Raw genomic sequence first — 20,918 nt, 5'->3', positions numbered from 1 at the left:
TGTTAGTTTGTATCATTAATTTATACTAAATGAATTTTTACTTTAGAAGACATTTCTTTTTAATTCCGAAGTTAGAGTAATTCAATCAAACTAGATGACTAGTCCCCTTAACTTGCATCCCAGTTCTCTGTAAGTTTAAAAAGCATGTTTATTCACCTCTCAATCCGGAGTAATAAATGCCCTGGCAGCTAAAAAGCCATTGTGTTTAGAATTCGCCAAGTGCAGGCCCTGGCACCTTTATGAGGAAGTACATTCCAGAATCAAGTGCCCTGCACCCAGCTGCCTGCTTCCTCACCCAGAGGAGGTCAGCATCAGGGCGGGCAGCCAGAGCATTCCTGCAAGTCTAAACTGCCTTAGAGGAGCTTGGGTAAAGCCAGAAAAGGGACGGCAGGAGGAAAAAGTGCCCTCCTGGTACAACCCTCTCTCTGACAAGTTCTTGGCAACTCACACAGTTGGATTCCTGTCAGAGGAGATCATCTCTGCTGTAAGTAGGCAATAAAAACAGAATATTTGGATATAATTCATAATTAGCTATAAGAAAAGTAATGGGTGAAGCCATTTGCGATGGATATACAAGGCTTTGATTATCTGGTGCAGCATTTTCGGTTCTTAAAAATGTCTCACTGAACACACAGATACTTGCAGCATAATCCTTGAACTATTGAAAAGCAAGATAAGATGACATTTTTGGCATTCCCATTCTGACTCTTTGGAAGGGGCTGCAAACAGAGTGCATAAAGGGTTGTGAAAATGATTTCTGAGAGGATGGTTTGTGCACAGTGTGCAAGAGGACAGCTAGTTACTTCTTGGACCAAGCCAGTTGTTTCTGTGCAGCGGAGTGGACCTAGTGTTGACATATCTTCCAGTGTTTCAAGAGAAGTACAAAATCTGGATGTTTATGTGAACTTCTTAGAATTTGAAATATTAGCAATTAATTTCATTATAAAAAGACTTTGTGTGCTAAATTAAACATTACTGATGAACAGATTTGGCTTGAGGGCTGCCTCCCTGGAAACTCTCCTTGACAGAGCTGGTGTGAGTGGTTGATCTACCATGTGACAGGTGACTCCATCTGCCCTGGGGCTCACACTGTGTTTCTGCAGCATCCTCAGTGATCACCACTATGTTTGATTCAAACACTCCATTACTCCAGACATGAGCACTTTGTAGTTAGTGGGCCAACTCCAGGGGATGATGGTGCCACACAGCTCTGGACCCCCCATAGTGAATGATTCGCCTGAGGGTAGCTGACCAGCATCTATTGTTGGCCCAAGATGGGTGCAGTCAAAGCAGGGAAGACAGATAAATTCTTTGATATAATGAAGTACAGTTTCATTTGATGAAGTATAGCTCTGGGCTGCTAAGAAATAGCAATGTCAAAACAATAATTATTTATTGAACACTTCCTCTGATTGGCACATTGTGTCAGATGCAAGTCAGCAGAACTTCAGTGTGGCTTGTGGCAGTCAAATCTGTGTTTTGAAGGCAGAGGAAAGGTGAGTTATCTGAATAGAGACGGATGTAAAAGTGCGATCCAATAAGCTGGATCCTGGTACATGCTGGTTCAACCTCAGTAATCCATGTACTAGACATGTAATATTATAAAGTCACTTAGCCAGCCTGAGCCTTGATTTCTTCATCTGTCAGGTGGGTTGCTGTCATGGGGATGTGTCTGAAATGGGCTGAATATCTTGTCACACCTTGTAGAGGCTTGGTACACTTTAGTTTCCTTCTCCTAAACCAAAAGGATGTCTTTCTATTCACAGTGTGGACCACTGTGAATCCATCTGTCAGTGTTTGAGGTACATTTGCTGTAATGGCATCAACTTCATATACAAAGGATGATGTCATTACGTTGAGGTGCTGTGGGCTTTTGAGAGTGACGAGTAAGGAGAGGCCATTCAAGTACAGTGAGAGGGGCTTGGAGAGGAAATTGGACGCTCTCGCTTAAATCTAGAAGATTCAGTATAAATCGAGTGTGACGAAGTGGGCCAGTCAGAGCACACTGTGTGAAGGTTTCTTCTGTCCTGCCTGCCTACAGATTTTAGCACCCCAGGGCAGCTGTTGGGAGCAGTATCAGGATCACAGAGTTAGGAGGTGTCTTTCTTACTACATTTCTACTCTTCAGAGTAGCATTTAGTCCAAGTCTTTTTTTTTCATTGTGATAAAACCATAACGTTAAATTTACCATCTTAAGCATTTTAAGAGTAAGTTCAATAGTATTAAATATATTCACATTGTTGTACAACCAATCTCTAGAGTGTTTTCATCTTGTGACTCTGAAACTATACCCCCTAAACACTGATTGCCCCTTCTTGCTCCCCCCAGCTCTTGGTAATCGTCTTTCTACTTTGTTTCTATGATTTTGACTACTTTAGTACTTCATATAAATGGAATCATCTAGTATTTCTTCAAGCCATTTTTCTTCTCTGATTTTTTTTTACACCAACATCTCTACCCTCCTCTCCTCCCCACCTCAGATCTTCACTGCTCTCCAGCCCTCTTGGGATTTTCTGTGACTATGAATTGGAAAGAACAAACTTCCTACAGTGTGTTCATTAACAGTGATGACATTGCGGGATAATTTTAAAGTTCATGCGGTTAATCATTCCGTCTTCTATGTAAGGTGGTTTCCCCTATTCAAAGTAATTAGCTGCCAGGCCTACCTGAGTGCATTTTTCATGTTAAGCAGACAATAGGAATAGAGAAGACAAAGAAAAGGCGAAGCTGAAAGGGCTCCCAGAGGGGAAGCAAAATTGTTGAATGAGGAGCACACAGAAGCTGTGGCTCTGGATTAGGGAGTTCAAAAGCAAGTCCCCAATCTCTGAGTTGGTCCAGGAAGATATTAGATTAAATACATCACTTCTACTATAATATCAGCAGAACTACTCCTATGTTGTTTGTCATCACGGAGACTGGAAACTACCTAAATATCCATTAGAAAGAAACTCGCCTAATAAACTAATGTATGTTCCCCAGCCTCTGCCCCACATGAAATACCCTGTCTCTGTTACAAGAAATCTGAGAGTAGGATTAGAGCTTGTGTCAATCTGATTCCATAGTCCCACAGTATCTGCTATGAAAGGCCAGGCCCCATGAGGAGCCCACCAAAGGAGAGGAATGTCAGGACTAATGATCACTGAGCATTACCATGTGCTTGGCACTGTGCTAGACACTCTGCAGATAGTATCTTACTCTTTTAGAAGATGCTGTAATTCTCAATGTTTAGGTGAGAAAGCAGAGGCTGAGACTTGTACAGAGTCACAAAGCTGAGATATGAACACAGGTCAGTTACAGTCCACAATATAGAGAGGAAAGACTAAGAAAGAATGTGGTACATTTGTATGTGCAGATACAAAATGATCTCCAGGATATAGTATATAAATGATGGGGGCAGAGAAGCAGAGGGGCCCGGTAGTATTTAATATGTTACCATTATATACAAAGAAAAATTGGGTGGGAAAGTATGCATACAGATAATACTTGCAGGCAGGATACATTAGAAACTAGTAACAGTAGTGGCCTTTGGGAAGGGTTTCTGAGAGAGTGGGGATTGGCAGTGGGAGATTTATTTTCATTTGAATTTTTACCAAGCACTTTTCAAAAGCCCTACAGATTACTGTCATGAATGCAGGAAGTTCACAAATGCTCATCCACGTTTCCAATAGAGACATTCTCAATAAGCTCAGAGCTGAGACATTGTTCTTACCCTAGATCGTTGTGATTTACAGAGAAAGAACAATGTAAGATCAATTGTACAAAACTCAAATGTTAGGAATTTCTCCTGTGTTGTAGCAGACACAACCAGAGTCTTCAAGGAGAGGGGCATAAGTCCAGGATTAAAGTACATAAGATGGCATATAGGTCATCAAGCCAGAGGGTGCTCCATTTCATGAGGAAGACTCGTGGTATAGGAGTCTTTGGATTAAATGAAGTAGAGGACACTTTGTGTTTTTCACCCAAAGAAGTGATGATTTGCAAGTGTAGCAAGTTCTAGAATGTGGAGGGTGTCTGGATGAGAATCACTTAGCAAGGAGGAATGTTTGGGAAAAGAGAGGGTAAAGGAACTGGGAAAAGATAGTAACATAATAATAGCTCTCACATCTATCTGGCCTTTGATGGGTATTGTGAAGTTTTTGTATATTTCTTCTGGGTTGGAAAAAGGAAGAAGTTAGTATAAATTTTCATACAAAGGGGTTAGAACAAGACATTCTGACCTAGAATTGTTATATGGGTGGTTATGGAGATGATTTCTGAAAATATAGTGGAGTAACTTTGTTTTGGCAAAAGTGTGATTGTGGCTCTCCTTTTCCAAGTGGGCAGATCAGAATTAGACCATTGACTGAGTTATGGTCCAAGTCTGTGGTCCCTCCCTCTCTCCTTTGTAAGAACCTCTGCTCTGAGGGATACTCAAGTTACCTCTTGACTGATTATTTAAGCCATTTAATTGAGAAGTGACTCAGTGGGGTGGTAGGGGAGCTTAAAAAAAAAAGAGTGTGAAAGGTGTACCTGATTTGAGTAGCCCTGAATTCCTGGTCTGCCTTGGTTGTGACCTGTAACTTGTTATTCATCATTCTCAGCTTTCATCCCTTTATCCATAAAATAAAAGAATTGGGTATGTAAGCTTTAAAGATTCCTCTTGTTTCTAAAATTCTTTTATTCTCTCTGACTTACCTGCCCACAGAATTGGAAGGACCAAATATGAAAAATAGATACAATGGAATTTTAGAAAGTTCTTTTAAAAAATTATATGGTTTTTACCACTTCAAAAGTCTCACAAAGTTGTGAAAAAGATCTTCCCAGATTATAAAATGTAGTTTTGCCATTGGAAATACACAGTACTTTTTGTGTTTGGAAAAACTTTCTAGCCAATTCTTTAAAACATCTTAGGCTGGGTGCGCTGGCTTACACCTGTAATCTCAGCACTTTGGGAGGCTGAGGCAGGTGGATCACAAGGTCAGGAGTGTAAGACCAGCCGTGGTGAAGCCCCGTCTCTACTAAAACACAAAAATTAGCTGGACGCAGTGGCAGGCGCCTGTAATCCCAGCTACTGTGGAGGCTGAGGCAGAAGAATCCCTTGAACGGAGTGGGGGTGGGGGTGGGGGGGGCGGGTGGAGGTTGCAGAGTGAGCCGAGATGGCGCCACTGCACTCCAGTATGGGCGACAGAGTAAGACTCCGTCTCGAAAGAAAAAAGCCTAAAGTTCAAATGAAACTCTTATTGACAAATTGAATAAAATTAACTTTAACCTTGGCTCTAATACAGTTTAAAAATAATTTTATTAGTCCAAATTGACCAGATGAATATGAGATTTTGCCTCTTTGGTTAACTCATAGTTAAAAAGTGCTGTCTTTCTGGGTAAAAATAAAAAGAAGACATTCCTTCTTAGAAAGTTTTTCCATAGCTTTGTCTCTGCCTTTGAGTTGTGTGTGAACACAACCTTAGACTAGGCCTTTCTTGAACTTGCTTGTTCTCTTGGAAATCAGCAGTGGGAATTGGCTCTACCTCGGCAGTTGTTTGTTGTTGCAATTCTTGATTTTACTAATGTGTTGGGAAATTTACCTCTTTTCTTACTCCTCCTGCTCTTCACAGGTGGGGGCTGCAGGGTGTGTCTGTCAGCGGTTTGAGATTCTGTTTTGGGGGTAGATATTCCTGAGTAGATGGCGTCTGAGGATTCCACACCTTTGCTTTACTATCAGAATTCATTGTTCTGAGGTGATGGTTTCTATGCCAGTATTTTCTTCAAACTTTGAAAACTCTGGGATTCATTTTTTTTTTGGCTCTGTTTGGCCATAAATTACTCATTACTTACTGATATCAATGTTAAAGATTTTGGGGGTTCTCAGAATTCAGGGTTATTTTGGTAGGTTATAGAGAGAGATAGGTGAGGTAAAGAAGAAAGAAACTACTTCCGGCCGGGCACGGTGGCTCAATCCTGTAATCCCAGCACTTTGGGAGGCTGAGGTGGGCAGATCACCTGAGGTCAGGAGTTCAAGACCAGCCTGGCCAACATGACGAAACCCTGTCTCTACTAAACATACAAAAGCTAACTGGACATGATTGGTGTGTACCTGTAGTCACAGCTACTCGGAAGGCTGAGGCACAAGAATTGCTTGAACCCGGGAGGCAGAGATTGCAAGCCGAGATTGCACCACTGCACTCCAGGCTGGGCAACAGAATGAGTGAGACTGCATCTCAAAAACAAAAAGAAAGAAACTACTTTCACTTGTGGAGCAGGTGCCCTGCTTGGCCCTTAGGACACTGGCACTTTGCTGGTCTCTGGAGCAGGAGTCCAGAAAGGGTGGAGGAAGAATGCTCTGTAACGGTGGACTTGCTCCTCTCTTCTCTCCTGGGGTAAGAATGGGGCCTCTGAGGAAACCGCCCAGATTCCTTCTCCAGAGAAGATGATGTGCAGTCCGGAAGATGAGTCAGTTAGCTGGGAACAACCAAGCCTTTTGGGGCTGCTTTATGGTCCAGGTGCCAGGTAGAGCTTTGAACAGAGAAGCTGGTTTGCAGAGAAAGAAGAATGGAGTTGACTCAATGTGGGAATCCCACAGCTTTGAGAAGAGAGGGGAAGGGAGGCTTAGTAGCTGTGAATTCAAGACTGTGAGATCCTGTTGTGCATTTACCATGAATTCGTTTCTAATTTGAGCTGATTTCCTTGCATGAAAACAGTGGATAACATTACTGGGTATAACCCTTTCAGTATCCCCATGAGAAAGATGGGTGGTAGTCTCATCTTACTGATGAGGAAACTGAGGCTTGGAAACATTAAGTACTTGTTTGAGATTACACAGGCAGTTAAGCCCAGAGCCAGGATCCTAACCCAGGTCTTTGGGACACTATGGTACATGCTTGGAAAGTAAATGGAAGATAAGAAAGGTGAAAGGTCTAGAATGATTTGAAAATATACAATTTCTGTTTTTTCCCCTATGTGTGATTTCTTCCGTAGATTTAACTTGTTTTCAGCAAATATTCTTGAGAAGACCGTACATTCTGCTCATTTATAGAGTCAGAGTCAGCCTACTTTTACTTTAAAAGAAAATGTGTAAGTTCTTTGAGGCATCTTACCTAGCCGAGAGAGGGGGAAAGGCAGTAAGTGTTAATTGCAAGGAGCGTTAGGTAGACCATATAGTCAGGTGTATGTTTGTTCCAGGCTGTTAGCCTTTGTTGGCATCCTTTTCTATTCTGCGTTGAAACTTAGGCTTATTTTCCATCTGTAAGAGATTTATTAATGTATGGCAAGTCTGGTTAGATTTTCTCTAAAAAGTTAATGTTTTCAGTCTTCTTGGGAGTGTTTAGCATTCCAAACATAGCTACGAAAATTAGAAAAGCAAGCAAAACAAAAGGGCTGTTATATATTCAAGTTAAAATCACAGCTTTAGTGAGTTACCATAAATGACACCTTTTTTCTTTTCCTCCTTATTCAACAAGAATTTATTGGGCACCTCTTTGGCATAAGACCCTATTTTATAGAGCACAGAAAATGGAATAAAGCTTGGCCCCTAATCTATAGGAACTAAGTCATATACAAATAACACAGCAGTCAGTTATTTAGCACTTACTAAATTCCAGACACAGTGCTAAAGGCTTTATATAAATTGTCTAATTTAATCCAGCTGTGCACTATATAAGTCGTTGGTGGTGTTCCCATTTTACACATGAGAAAACTGTGGCCCAAAGTAGTTTAATAAGTTGTCCAAGATCACAGGATCAATTTACAATGGGTAAACTGGCAGAGCTGAGAAATAAATCCAAGTTTGTTGGACTTTCAACCTTGTACACTTAACCAACTGCTTTGCAAGACTAGAGAAGTAATGCTGGAATGTAGGCAGGACATATCAGGTGGCATAGAGTGGAGCACTGACAGAGTTCTAAGTGTCCGGAAGGATAATTTGCTTATGGCTAGAGGCAGTCCATGATGCTATTGTGAAAGACGAGGGTTTTAATGGACAGATGAATTAAGGCAGTAGATTTCAGGCTGGTGTATACAACTGCTAGGGTGGGTTGTGTAGGGGAGAAAAAGTGGTAACTTCCTCACTTATCACTAGGTTCATGGCTGAGGTCCCTATAACAAAGATTAACAAGAGAAAAGTGCACAACTTTGTTTAAGTTTTATGTACATGAGAGCCTTTAGAAATGAAGACCCAAAGAAATGAGATATGTGTATTTTCATGGACAGTCATGCAGAAGCATGACTAGAGGACAAAAAGGTGTATTCTAATGGTAATAACCTGGAGGGGGGCTTAGCAAAGGTTGTTTGTTTGGATTCTTCTTGGTTTACCTGTATGATATCCGCTCCCTCTGGGTAAAGCAGGATGTCCATCACATGAAGGATTCCAGGGGAGAAAGGAGGAAGAAGGTCAGAGAGTTACCTTCTAGGTTTTAGATCTGTTTCAGGAGAAAATGACAGAGGGTTGGGAGATGAGAGGGGCTTTCTTGCTGCTGTTTTCTCAAATGCCAAGGTGTTATAGTTTGGGGTAGCATGTCCTGATCTGAATGAGGTGGGGAGGGCAACACACAGAGGCTTTCTAAGATGTACATGGGCACAGGTAGTTTTCGTTGAATCAATTTCTAGATTCTGTTTTCTAAAAGGCATATTCCTATGGTAGTATACATACTGGTTCTTCTCTCCAGCCTGCCCTTTTGCAATGGACCTTCTTCCATTTTGCAAAAGAAAAGAGCCCTTTCCTCCATCTGGAATCTATTAGACCGCTTTGTCCATAAATTTTGAACCTCCTGGGTTGGTATTGGGAAGGTAAATGACTCTAATTATCAAGTGACATATCCTTTTCTAAGTCATTTTCTCATTTTTATTTGCAACAAAATTGAAGGAGGACCCAGTGGATTTGTCACTTGTTAGAACATTCAGAATAATTTTGGATAATATATCACTGTTAGATATCTAACTCCTTAGAAGTTCTTTGACACAGTGGTGATGTCTTTATAACAGAATACATTACATACACCTCTACTTATTTTGAACATGGGTTCACGGCATCGAAAATCAATATAAAAGTAGGAATAGACTTGTTGCTAAACTGTTTCATTCTAGCAAAAAATAACATTCCTAAATGGATTTGATACATGTAATCATTAGGGAAATAAAACCACCTCTCCTTACCTCATTAAAAATTGCTTTCTGGCAGGGCACAGTGGCTGATGCCTGTAATCTCAGCACTTTGGGAGGCCAAGGTGGGTGGATCACTTGAGGTCAGGGGTTGAAGACCAGCCTGGCCAACATGGTAAAACCCTATCTGTACTAAAAATACAAAAATTAGCTGGGTGTGGTGGTGGGCATCTATAGTCCCAGCTTCTTGGGAGGCTGAGACAGGAGAATCACTTGAACTCAGAAGATGCAAGTTGCAGTGAGCCAAGATTGCTCTACTGCACTCCAGCCTAGGCAACAGAGTGAGACTCTGTCTCAAAAAAATTGCTTTCCAATAAAAAATTTACTTTTTATATTTAATAATTTGTCACCATTAGTATGGTATACTAATATGCTGCTACTAATTATAGTAACTTAGTTCAGAAGAAATTTTTAACACTTAGAGCTTTATTTATGGTCCTGGGAAGTAAACACTTTATATTTTGTCATAGAGAAGTATGGTAAGGTGATAATAAAAACTGTTTTCTTAGTTCGTTCTCAGACTGCCATGAAGAAATACCTGAGACTGGGAAATGTATAAAGAAAAGAGATTTAAAAGACTCACAGTTCCACTTGGCTGGGGAGGCCTCAGGAAACTTAGAATCATGGCAGAAGGCACGTCTTCACAGGGTGGCAGGAGAGAGAATGAGTGCCAGCAGGGGAAATGCCAGACGCTTATAAAACCATCAGATCTTGTGAGAATTCACTCACTATCACGAGAACAGCATGGGAGAACCACCCCCATGATGAAGTTACCTCCCACTGGCTCCCTCCCACGATGTGGGGATTATGGGGGTTACAATTCAAGATGAGATTTGAGTGGGGACACAGCCAAACCATATCAACTTTCAAATTCAAAACATATTAGGGATAAATTTTGTAGGTGAAGTAGAATTGAAATGCAAACACAAAGAGAAAAAAGAATGTGATGAAATTTATTAACTGCTAAACAACTCATTTAATATATTTTTAAAATGGATGACACAACGAATTGGTATGGTATTTTATTACATTGGGTACATTTAAGGGAGTCATGAAACAGTTCTATTTTTTAATGTCATATTTATACTTCAAATTATATCCTTTGGTACTATTTAAACTTTTGATGAAAAAATTTAGATATCATTTTGAAACAAGCACAAGGTACATTGTTTTTCAAAATTCTTTTAGTGAGTGCTTGTGTAAAATAAAACACTACAGAGTCCTTGAGATGAGCTCAAACATGGAAGCAGACAAAAAGCTTCCCAATTTTGCCTTAGCTAAATAAGCATTTTAAAAACCATCTTGATATACAAGTATACTTAGTTTATATTTGCATTTACTTTATTTACTATTAAAATTGCATCAAATAAAAACCTCAAAAGTAGTGTTCTGGCACTCTCCTCTGAGACAGAACCAGCTGTAGGTTAGGTATGGAACTATCACCTGCCCTAGACCAAGCAAGCATAAATTGTGGGGCTTGAGAGATGGCTGGAGAACATTTGGTGTGTGTCAGTCAGCTGTGTAGCCCTGATAGAGGATTGGAGGAGAGGGTACCAGGAGTACCACTAGGAAGGATGTGAGTGATCACTCAACTCTCTTCCCTCAAACTCGTATCACAGGAAGAAAAACTTCCTGTGCTTCCAAGTGACTCGTGACACCTCTTGATTCCAGCTGACTATTCATAGACAGGTGTTATCTTTGGGTCCAAGAGGGCTTGAAGGAACAATGTGCACCCTCTCCTGTTACCACATCTGGTAGTCTTTTCATGCTGGTGTGGATTACAAGTCTTCAGATAGAACTCTGTCATCCTACTCCTTTGAAGGTCTAAGGGAATGAGCAGATGCCTTCCTAGCCTCACAAATCCCTTTCTTGTTTTTGAACCTGGCATTCTGACACACAGGGAAGAGTCTGTGACTGCCTCCACACCCTGTGTGTGCCTCTGTAGCAGTGGGGGGAAGGGCAGAGGAAGAAGTGCCTTTATGTGCACTCACAGTCCCAAATTATCATTTTGGTAATGACGAAAGCAGAGGGATCCAGGAGAGTACTGGGTCAGGGAAGAGGAAGTTGGAAGCAGAACAACTCGGGAGGGGATCTTTCATGCATAGACATGTTTTCCTAGCATCTTTCTCCTCCACACCCATTCCTGATAATCTACCCTCCAGCTTTTCAGTAGAATGCCTTGTTTGATCTTGCAATAGCAAAATCGGTGTCTAAAAAGTCTGTCTATTTCTAGTAAAAAGGCAACTGCTTAAATATCACTCTTGGAAGTTTAGAAGGCAGAAACATTTTTTGCGTTTTAAAAAATGGAGTCTCACTCTGTCACCGGGCTGGAGTGCAGTGGTGTGATCATGGCTTATTGTAACCTCAAACTCTCGAGTTCAAACAATCCTCCTGCCTCAGTCTGAATAACTGGGATGACAAGCATGGGCCACCATGCCTGGGTAATTAAAAAAAACTTTTTTTTTAGAGATAGGTCTCGCTATGTTGCCCAGGCTGATTTCAAACTCCTAGCCTCAAGGGATCCTCCTGCATTGTCTTCCCAAAGTGCTGGGATTACAGGAGTGAGCCACTGTATTCAGCCCAGGAATTCTTAAGCAGGAATCTGGCTGCCTTTTGGGGATGAGCCAGGTGTTTGAACTTTAAACAATTAGCCATTGGATGCAGACACGTCTTTAAACAATTAGCCATTGGATGCAGACACGTCTTTATTTTCCAAATTATGTGTTTTAAAATTTATTGTTGCTTTATAGAATTTAATGAACATCTGTTTTGCCAAATATAAAATTTTCCAGCTGGATGCGGTGGCTCACACCTGTAATTCTAGCATTTTGGGAGGCTGAGGCGGGTGGATCACCTGAGGTCAGGAGTTCAAGACCAGCCTGGGCAACACGGTGAAATCCCATCTCTACTAAAATACAAAAATTAGCTGGGCATGATGGTGGGTGCCTGTAATCCCAGCTACTCGGGAGGCTGAGATGGCAGAATCGCTTGAACTCAGGAGACGGTGGTTGCGGTGATTGGGTGGCTGAGCAAGACTCTGTCTCAAAAAAAAAAAAAAAAAAAAATTCCATGATGATAGGAAAATTATATAAGATTTTCTTGAATATTTAGCTATTTGACCATAATTTGTGGTATAGAAAAAGAATGTTTTATTTTGCTAATTTGCTATACTGCCATTTTTTCCATAGTACCTAGTCTAAAGTTTGTGAAATTAGAACAAAGTCACTTTGAGCCGTCAATGTGAGAAATAGAGCTAAAATATATTTTCAATTATTGGTCAATTCTTAATTCATAAATATCATGTCTTCTGATAAGTTGAACTGGGTTAGGTCATACAAATCAGGTTGTCTTAACTGAAACCTGATAACTTACTGTGTTGAGAATAACTATAATCTTATTATTTGTCTTAAGCATTTTATACAGTATTTTTTTATGTTTAGGGAAGAAAATGTGATTGTTAAGTAGGATAAGATTTAACCTGAAGGTTTATAAATTTATATTTGAGAATTTTTAAAGAAATTATATATCACAAGCTTGTTTTACTTGTTTAGCTGTGTGTTCTTTTCCTCACGTATCAGAATAAGGTATTCTCACTTGCCAAATACTTTTTTTTTTTTAATTTTAATTTCACACATTCAGCCTTCACCCTCACTCTAAAAATTAAAAGGAATGGCAACATTTAAGTAACATCAAAGATTTTATTTATGTTGACAGGTGTCAAATTGAGTTATGAATTTTGTGAGACTCGTAATCCTATTTAATTGCAAAGTATTTTTGTAATTGAAAATACGTGTATATTCATCACCAAATCTTGACATCACAGGGATGGCTTTTAAGAATTGCCCCCAAATCAAGTAGCTAAATAGATCCTGGGAAAGTTCATTCTGTTTCTGACAGTCACTCTTCATGAACTGAAGGCAAGGATCACTTAAGATGGAGGTACTCAAGTGTGAACAGAATCTAACCACCCAAAGGATTGGTAGTGGTCTGATGCATGCAGGATGGAAGTATTTGGATATAGTGTATTAAAAATGAACAAATGAAACCCTGGAGCTTTGCACACTGGCATTTCAGTACTGTATAAACTACAGGGAATTGTGTGTGCACATATTAAGCTGTGGTGTCTAACAGCCTAGAAACAAATATCACAGGCCGTGAGCTAGATTTGGCTCATTAATAAATGATAGCAGCCCCCTGACTGACATACTCTTCAAAATATGAGCAGCCTTTTGAAATTAAGCTTTGTCTTTTTGTTTTGTTTTGTTTTTTGAGGCAGAGTCTCACTCTGTCGCCCAGGCTGGAGTGCAGTCGTGATCTCTGCTCACTGCAAGCTCTGCCTTCCGGATTCATGCCATTCTCCTGCCTCAGCCTCCCAAGTGGCTGGGACTACAGGCGCAAACCACTACGCCTGGCTAATTTTTTATATTTTTAGTAGAGACGGGGCTTCATCATGTTAGCCACAATGGTCTCGATCTCCTGACCTCGTGATCCGCCCGCCTCAGCCTCCCAAAGTGCTGGGATTACAGGCATGAGCCACCGCGCCCAGCCAAGCTTTGTCTTTTTAATGTGAACAATATGTAAAATGATTTGGACGCTCTTGATTAATTCTAAGTGGCCTCACTAGAGTTAATATTATTTTTACTTGAAGTAAAATACAGATTTACTTCAAAGCTTTAATAGCCATATGTCAGTAACTGATCTTGATTACAGATCACATGTGGCTGTGAATTGAAACAGCAGTATGCTACTGCAGAAGACTGCCTTTTAAAATTCTAAGAAGCAGCCCAGTCCTGCAAGGTATATTGCCACATGTCCTTTTGACATGCATCTCAGGTTCCACCACACCTATTAATAGTTTCTGTTTTACTTTTGACACTTATTAAATAAAGATCATTATCCTGAATTTTCCTCTCTAGTGGCAAAAATGGTAGAAACAGAAATACATCCTTTCTAATAATAGACATTCATTGAGTACCTACCATGGGTGGTGCACTGTTCTGGCAGCCATGTGGGTGCACAATGATGTGTCCTTCATTTATTAAGATTTTGAGGCCTTATTAAGTTTTTAATTTAAAAAATAATTTTGTTTTATATGTCATAAATATTTTATGAAATGAAACACAGAATAATCTGTGTTACCAGATATTTTAGGCAGAAAGCAACTGTTTAACTTTATCTAGAAAGTAAAGAATTGCCCCAAATGAGTTGATTTGTGAAGTGCAGGAAAATTGCCCTCTGTGTTTTTTTTCCTTTTGTTTTTGCCTTTTGAGATGGAGTCTTGCTCTCTCGCCCAGGCTGGAGTGCAGTGGCGCGATCTCCGCTCACTGCAAGCTCCACCTCCTGGGTTCACGCCATTCTTCTGCCTCAGCCTCCCGAGTAGCTGGGACTACAGGTGCCCACCACCACACCCGGCTAAATTTTTTTGTATTTTTAGTAGAGACGGGGTTTCACCGTGTTAGCCAGGATGGTCTCGATCTCCTGACCTCATGATCCGCCCACCTCAGCCTCCCAAAGTGCTGGGATTGCAGGCGTGAGCCACCACGCCTGGCTGCCCTCTGTGTTTTAATTCTTGAAGTGGGTGGTGGTTTACTGTGTGATTATTTGTTAAGCTGTTTATATATGTATGTTATACCCTTTTCTTATGTCTGATATTTAAATGAAAAAGCAGTGGTGATGGGGAAAGATTTATCTAACCTCCAGATATTTTCTGGAACAGTGCCTGAAATTCCCTTGTTATTAGTTAATTATTTTAGTTAATATTTGGCCTTTCCTTTTACCCGTCTTCAAAATGGAACTGTTCTGTGGCAGGTGATACATGAAGACATAAGCCCATTAGTGGGATGGATTTGTCAGGTCACTTTTCTCTGTAGCCCAAGTCTGAGCTGATGTAGGAGGGATTCTGGAAGGTGGTATGATGAGGGGAGGAAAAGGAAAATTTAGTGGTGCATGTTAACAAAATGGAAAGTCAGTAAACCTAAATAATGCATAACCTAAATTTCTCACCTCTGCAGATTTCAATCACCAACATATAACCTAGCTTTACTGAATTGATTAGCTATCTCAAATGGTGGTATGGTAAAATCTTACTAATTTGGACAGTGGTTGAAATATATTATTCTGAAAGTATATTTACTGCTTTTAGGTTACATATTTAGTGACATTAAACTAAAACATACTGCCTAATGAAGGCATGTGACTATTATATGAATGGATGCTTCAGAAGTGCTCCCAGCAAGTTAATGCTTCTAAGTGGTTTTTCCCCATGTAGTCTTCCTAATCAGGCCTTTAAAACCCAGGCTTGTCTAGTTCACATTTGTTATAGAGGAGGTTAGTACAGATGAAGAGATATTTAGTTCATATAAAAAGACTGTACATGTTGGCTGGGTGCGGTGGCTCATGCCTGTTATCCCAGCACTTTGGGAGACTGAGGTGATGCGGGCAGATAACCTGAGGTCAGGAGTTCGAGACCAGGCTGTCCAACATGGTGAAACCCCCATCTCTACTAAAAATACAAAAATTAGCCGGGCGTGGTGGTGCACGCCTATAATCCCAGCTACTCATGAGGCTGAGGCAAGGGAATCGCTTGAACCCAGGAGGCAGAGGTTGCAGTGAGCCGAGATCACGCCACTGCACTCCAGCCTGGGTGACAGAGCAAGAGTCTATCTTAAAAAAAAAAAAAAATACTGTACATGTTAACAGTGAACAGTAGTTTACCATTTTGAATATAAAAGAACCATGAATTAAGTCATATTACTGATTATACCTTATCTCATCTACAGTGGGTATATGAGAGTTATAGCACTGTCACATTAGTAAATTAGTCCTGACAGTAGAACAATTTATTTTGAAAAAGTTTGGCTATGCTGGTTGTGAGTGTTTGTGACAAAGAGCACGCTCATGATTTTTTTTTTCCTGAAATTCTTTTGGAAAACCATCCAAATAATGCTTCATCTTAAAAATTATGATTCAGACATCGTGCAAAACCAAATGTTGCTTTCTTTAAGCAAATATATAAACATAGTTTGCAATTTTTCTTTTTAAAAATATTCTGTTTTTCTCTCTGTGTTTGTTAATTTTTGGATAGAAGGGAAACAGGTGAAGGTGATTAGGCAACTGCACTTTTCCTAAGGTAATTGGTTGTTAGACCAAGAAAAAAGTAGTCAGTTTAAAGAGAATGAGGATCGGAGCAAACCTAGGTCTTTTCTTAAGCTAGTTACTCAGGGTCTTGGTTAACAGGATGTTCACCTTTACTCAAGTTTTTTCAGTTGGTGTTATTGACACTGGGTATTGGTCTCTCTGCTGTGGCCCCCTCTCCCAGCCTAGGAAAACAGCCCTAGGACATGAAGCTCCTTTTCATTTATATTAAATATTAGTAATATATGCTAAGAATACCACCACATTTAAATAAAGGTTATTATGAATAATTAAAAATACTCATGTTAGCGGGCTGGGCACGGTGGCTCACACCTGTAATCCCAGCACTTTGGGGGGCCAAGGTGGGTGGGTCACTTGAGGTCAGGAGTTCCAGACCAGCCTGGCCAAGATGGTGAAACCGTCTCTACTAAAATTACAAAAAAATTAGCTGGGCTCAGTGTCATGCGCCTGTAATCCCAGCTACTTGGGAGGCTGAGGCAGGAGAATTGCTTGAACCCAGGAGGCAGAGGTTGCAGTGAGCTGAGATCATGTCACTGCACTCCAGCATGGGCGACAAAGCAAGACTGTCTCAGGAGAAAAAAACAAAAAAAAAAACTAATGGTAGGGCACACCTACTGTCTAGGACCTATATGAATTAGTCCCTTCTGCCACTACCCAGATGTGTACCACATGGAGTTCTACCTGTGAGAAGCAGCTTCATCTCAAATCTTTGCCTGCAATTTTGAGAATCTGCCCTTGTGATTTTGTTAATGGTCACATGGTTATGGCAAAATTGACTAAGGTGGTGACTGGCCACTGCTGACGTTTGATGGCACGTGGAGTAGTTCCAGGGAATTAATTGGTTGTGTTCCATTTATCACACCAGGCAGAATTGACCCTAACATTAGTCTTTTCTTATTCCTGGCTTCTGGATGTTGCTCAGTTATTGGTAGTGGCTCCAGCATGAGCTTATCTTTTGTGCCACAGGTGTCTTCAGGCTCACCTTTTCATTTCAAGTTTCCAAAATAGGAACACAATTCAGATATGGAATCCATGTCAAATGCCTTAGAGTAACAGTTTTTGGAACTCTTATCTGAAACCACTCTTTGTTTTCTCTGTCTAAAGTATATTTATTAATGTTTATCTTTCCTGATGGGTAGCCAGACATACTTCCCAACTGCTCTGGAGGAAACTTGCGAACTTTGAGGGTGCTCAGGTGTTTCTCTTGTCTTGTCCTCTTGCCTTGCTCTCAAGTGTTCTTCTCATTGGACATCCCTTTCACTTGCTGTGTTTTTTTTTTTTTTTTTTTTTTTTTTTTTTTGAGACAGAGTCTCGCTCTGTAGCCAGGGCTGGAGTGTAGTGGCACAGTCTCAGCTCACCACAACCTCCACCTCCCAGGTCCCAGTTCAAGCAATTCTCCTGCCTCAGCCTCCTGAGTATCTGGGATTACAGGCACGCACCACCATGCCCAGCTAATTTTTATGTTTTTAGTAGAGATGGGGTTTTGCCTTGTTGGCCAGAGTGGTCTTGAACTCCTGACCTCGTGATGCGCCCGCCTCGTCCTCCCAAAGTGCTGGTATTACTGGCGTGAGCCACTGCGCCTGGCCCTCTTGCCCTTTTAAGAGTCCATCTCTCCCAGTTGACTGATTCTTGAGCTGCTCGTGGGTGGGCCACAGGCGGAAGTAGTGTGTGGTTTAGAGCTAAGTCTCTGGAGCCAGACTGCCCAGCTTCAAAGCTTGCCCCACCACTCAGGAGCTGTGGGACCTTGGGAAAGGCCCATTTTTTTTTATCTTTTAAAATGAGATAACATTGATATCTACTTCATAGGATTATTTGGAGTATACATGAGTAAGTAGATGTGAAGTGCTTGTAATAGCACCTGACACATAGTAAGTACTCAATAAATATTAGTGCTTATTAATATTACAAGCTCATCTTCATGACATTCTCAGTGGTTAGTGACCGTTATGCATTGGATTGAAAGACCGTAACTATTACCCCTGCAGGAGTAGCTCCGAGGAAGATACACCTGCATGGCACATAGACCTAATTGAACAGGGCTTGTGGGCATCTGTGCATGCTGATTTCTCCTGCTCATCTAAACTGCCTCCTCCTTGAGTGAGGTACATGCACACTGGAGAAGTGTTGTGTCCAGAGCCCACGCACCTCACTCCTGTAGGCTTATCCTCCTCTGCCCTGAGAGTGGAAGCCTGACCTCCTAGATGGGCCCAGACCCTTCAGTTATCTTTATATCTATCATTACTTCCAACATTGTGTCTGCTGTGGGCTCCTTCTGCAGGTTCCTCTAGCATGTATGCAAATCTGTGGAATAACAACTTTTAAAAATTCAGTTTCAGATTTTTAGGAATGTTTGCATGAAGAACACATTTGAAAATGTCTTTTTTTATATGTGAGTGATACAGATCACATGTATATTACTCTTTTTTTGACACCTGCATTATAAGTTGGGATATTTTCAGGTTTGAAGTTTTTTGTTTGGTTTGATTTCAAATGGGGACTGTCATGATATGCTGAGAAACTTCTTCACAACTAGTCATCAAAATCTGATCATTATGTTTTATATTCTAATGTATGGTACTAAATATCTCAGAATATCATTTTAATATTCTAAAGTGAATGTTATTTTAACATCTAAAGATGTGGAGACTTAGTTTTGAAGTCTGAAAAAAATAGCCTAGACTGCCAGGACACTGTTATGTTGAGGGTTTAGTACACATGAGAAAATAGTACCTTCGATTTATTGGGTGATTCATTAATTATTTGGGTTTATAATTTATCAATAAAATGTGCCACAGTGTCCCTAAAATTGCATTTTAAAATAAGTCTTCTGTTTCTTTCATTTCCTTATCACTGTTTCCTTCTCTCTTCCATCTTTCCTTCTCCTCCTCTGCTAGGATCAAACAGCGTCAGTAGGATAACTGCAAACATGGAAAATGGAGAAAATGAAGGAACAACTAAAATTATTGCACCTTCACCAGTAAAAAGGTCAGTGAAGTTAACTGAAGAAACGTACAATTATATGCTGTTGTGAAAATGCTTTTTTCTGTAGACAAGGTTAAAAATCTTTTAACTTTGATGATGAATGAATACTTTTGATCCATGAGATCCAATAAATCTCTGGTCCAAATAATACATTAAAACACCAATGAAATATAAAACATCAGGACCTGACTCTCTTATTTGAAGAAAATGCTCTTTTTGTCACAGCAAGGTGAACTCACAGATTGTCTGTGGTCTGCATTCTCTGCAGAAAATCGAAAATTTCTTGTGATTTTTAAAATGGCATGATATAACGGACTAACTCAGAGGGACTTGTAAAATAAAGTAGATGATATTCATGTTTAATGTACTGTGTTGATTACAGTGGTGCACCGAACTGTGGCCCTGGAAAGAGGGTTTATGGCATTTAGAGGCATCAGATCCTCAGAAGTCAGTGATTGCATATGTATGAAGACTTGTCATGGTCCTCTGCATCTGTTTTCCCAGGGGGCATTCCCCAGTGGAAAAGCCTTCTCTTAATATATTACATGGATTGTTTCCCTGAGAGCTCAGCCTTGTTTTCTGTTAAGACACTGTTGCAGAGTCATTTTTTCTTATCTCCAATTATGTTCACGGAACAGCATTATAAACAACAATGAGCAGCTTTCATGAGCTCACTTTCTCTATAAGGGTTGCCCGCCATACATCATGGGGAAATCCCAGCAATCAGAGATATGTGACCTGCAAAGACTTCTTAGATCATCTACTTGATCTTTTTTTGGTAAATAATAGTGTCTTCATTCAGCTGTATTGTGGCCACTTCGAGGAGTATAGTTCATAATTTCTCAGCAAGATAACTTTAAGATCTGAAGATTCTCAGAGTTGTAATATTTTACCCAGGGATTTGCCTATGTTTTGTTTAGTTCTAAGACATTTACCGGTTCTCCTTTTAGGATGACAAGTTCTTTATCATTGCATAACTTTTGTTTACCGTATTTCTCTTAGTCACCCTCACAGCTGTGGATAGAGAGTCAGCTTCGTCTGTATGTACAGGGTATGCTTGTGGTATGTTCAGCATAAGAACAGGAATCTTCCATGAGATTCAGATCCCAAGCTTTTTTAGAATGTGCAGAAAGGGTACAATCCTCCTTTTAAAAATTTATTTTTTCAACTTTTATTTTAGGTCCGGGGGTACATGTGCCGGTAGGTTTGTCACATGGATAAGTTGTTTATCACTGAGGTTTGGTGTATGTATGATCCCATCACTCAGGTAGTGAGCATAGTACCTGATAGGTAGTTTTCAACTGTTGCCCCCTCTCCTCCTCTGGTAGTCCCCAGTGTCTATTGTTCCCATCTTTATGTCCATGTGTACTTAATGTTTAGTTCCCACTTATAAGCGAGAACGTGCAGTATCTGGTTTTCTCTTTCTGTGTTAATTCACTTAGGATAATAGCCTCCAGTTGCGTCCGTGTTGCTGCAAAGGACATGGTTTCATTCTTTTTTATGGCTGTGTAGTAGTCCGTGGTGTATATGTACCATATTTGCTTTATCCCGTCCACTCTTCATGGTCATCTAGGCTGATTCTATGTCTTTGCTATTGTGAATAGTGCTGCAATGAGCATGTAAGTGTATGTGTCTTTTTTTGTTTTGTTTTG

General features: G+C 40.4%; 1 protein-coding gene across 5 annotated transcripts in view; it reads left to right on the top strand.

The window, feature by feature from the left end:
* The window catches only part of EPB41L4A (erythrocyte membrane protein band 4.1 like 4A), a 290,674-nt gene that overhangs the window by 204,703 nt on the left and 65,053 nt on the right, over positions 1–20,918 (top strand). For all 5 annotated transcript variants that reach the window (XR_008660989.2, XM_063612902.1, XM_055298370.2 and 2 more), the window contains one exon: positions 19,179–19,269. Coding sequence is in view for 4 of the 5 variants with exons in the window: in XM_063612902.1 (XP_063468972.1) it covers positions 19,179–19,269 (91 nt within the window). In the remaining variant the exon portion in view is untranslated. The remainder of the gene's footprint in view (positions 1–19,178; positions 19,270–20,918) is intronic.

The sequence above is a fragment of the Symphalangus syndactylus genome, chromosome 11, assembly GCF_028878055.3.
Source record: "Symphalangus syndactylus isolate Jambi chromosome 11, NHGRI_mSymSyn1-v2.1_pri, whole genome shotgun sequence".
NCBI lineage: Eukaryota > Metazoa > Chordata > Mammalia > Primates > Hylobatidae > Symphalangus > Symphalangus syndactylus.
The sequence above is the reverse complement of the archived record's forward strand: the minus strand, read 5'-3'. Positions and strand labels throughout refer to the sequence as shown.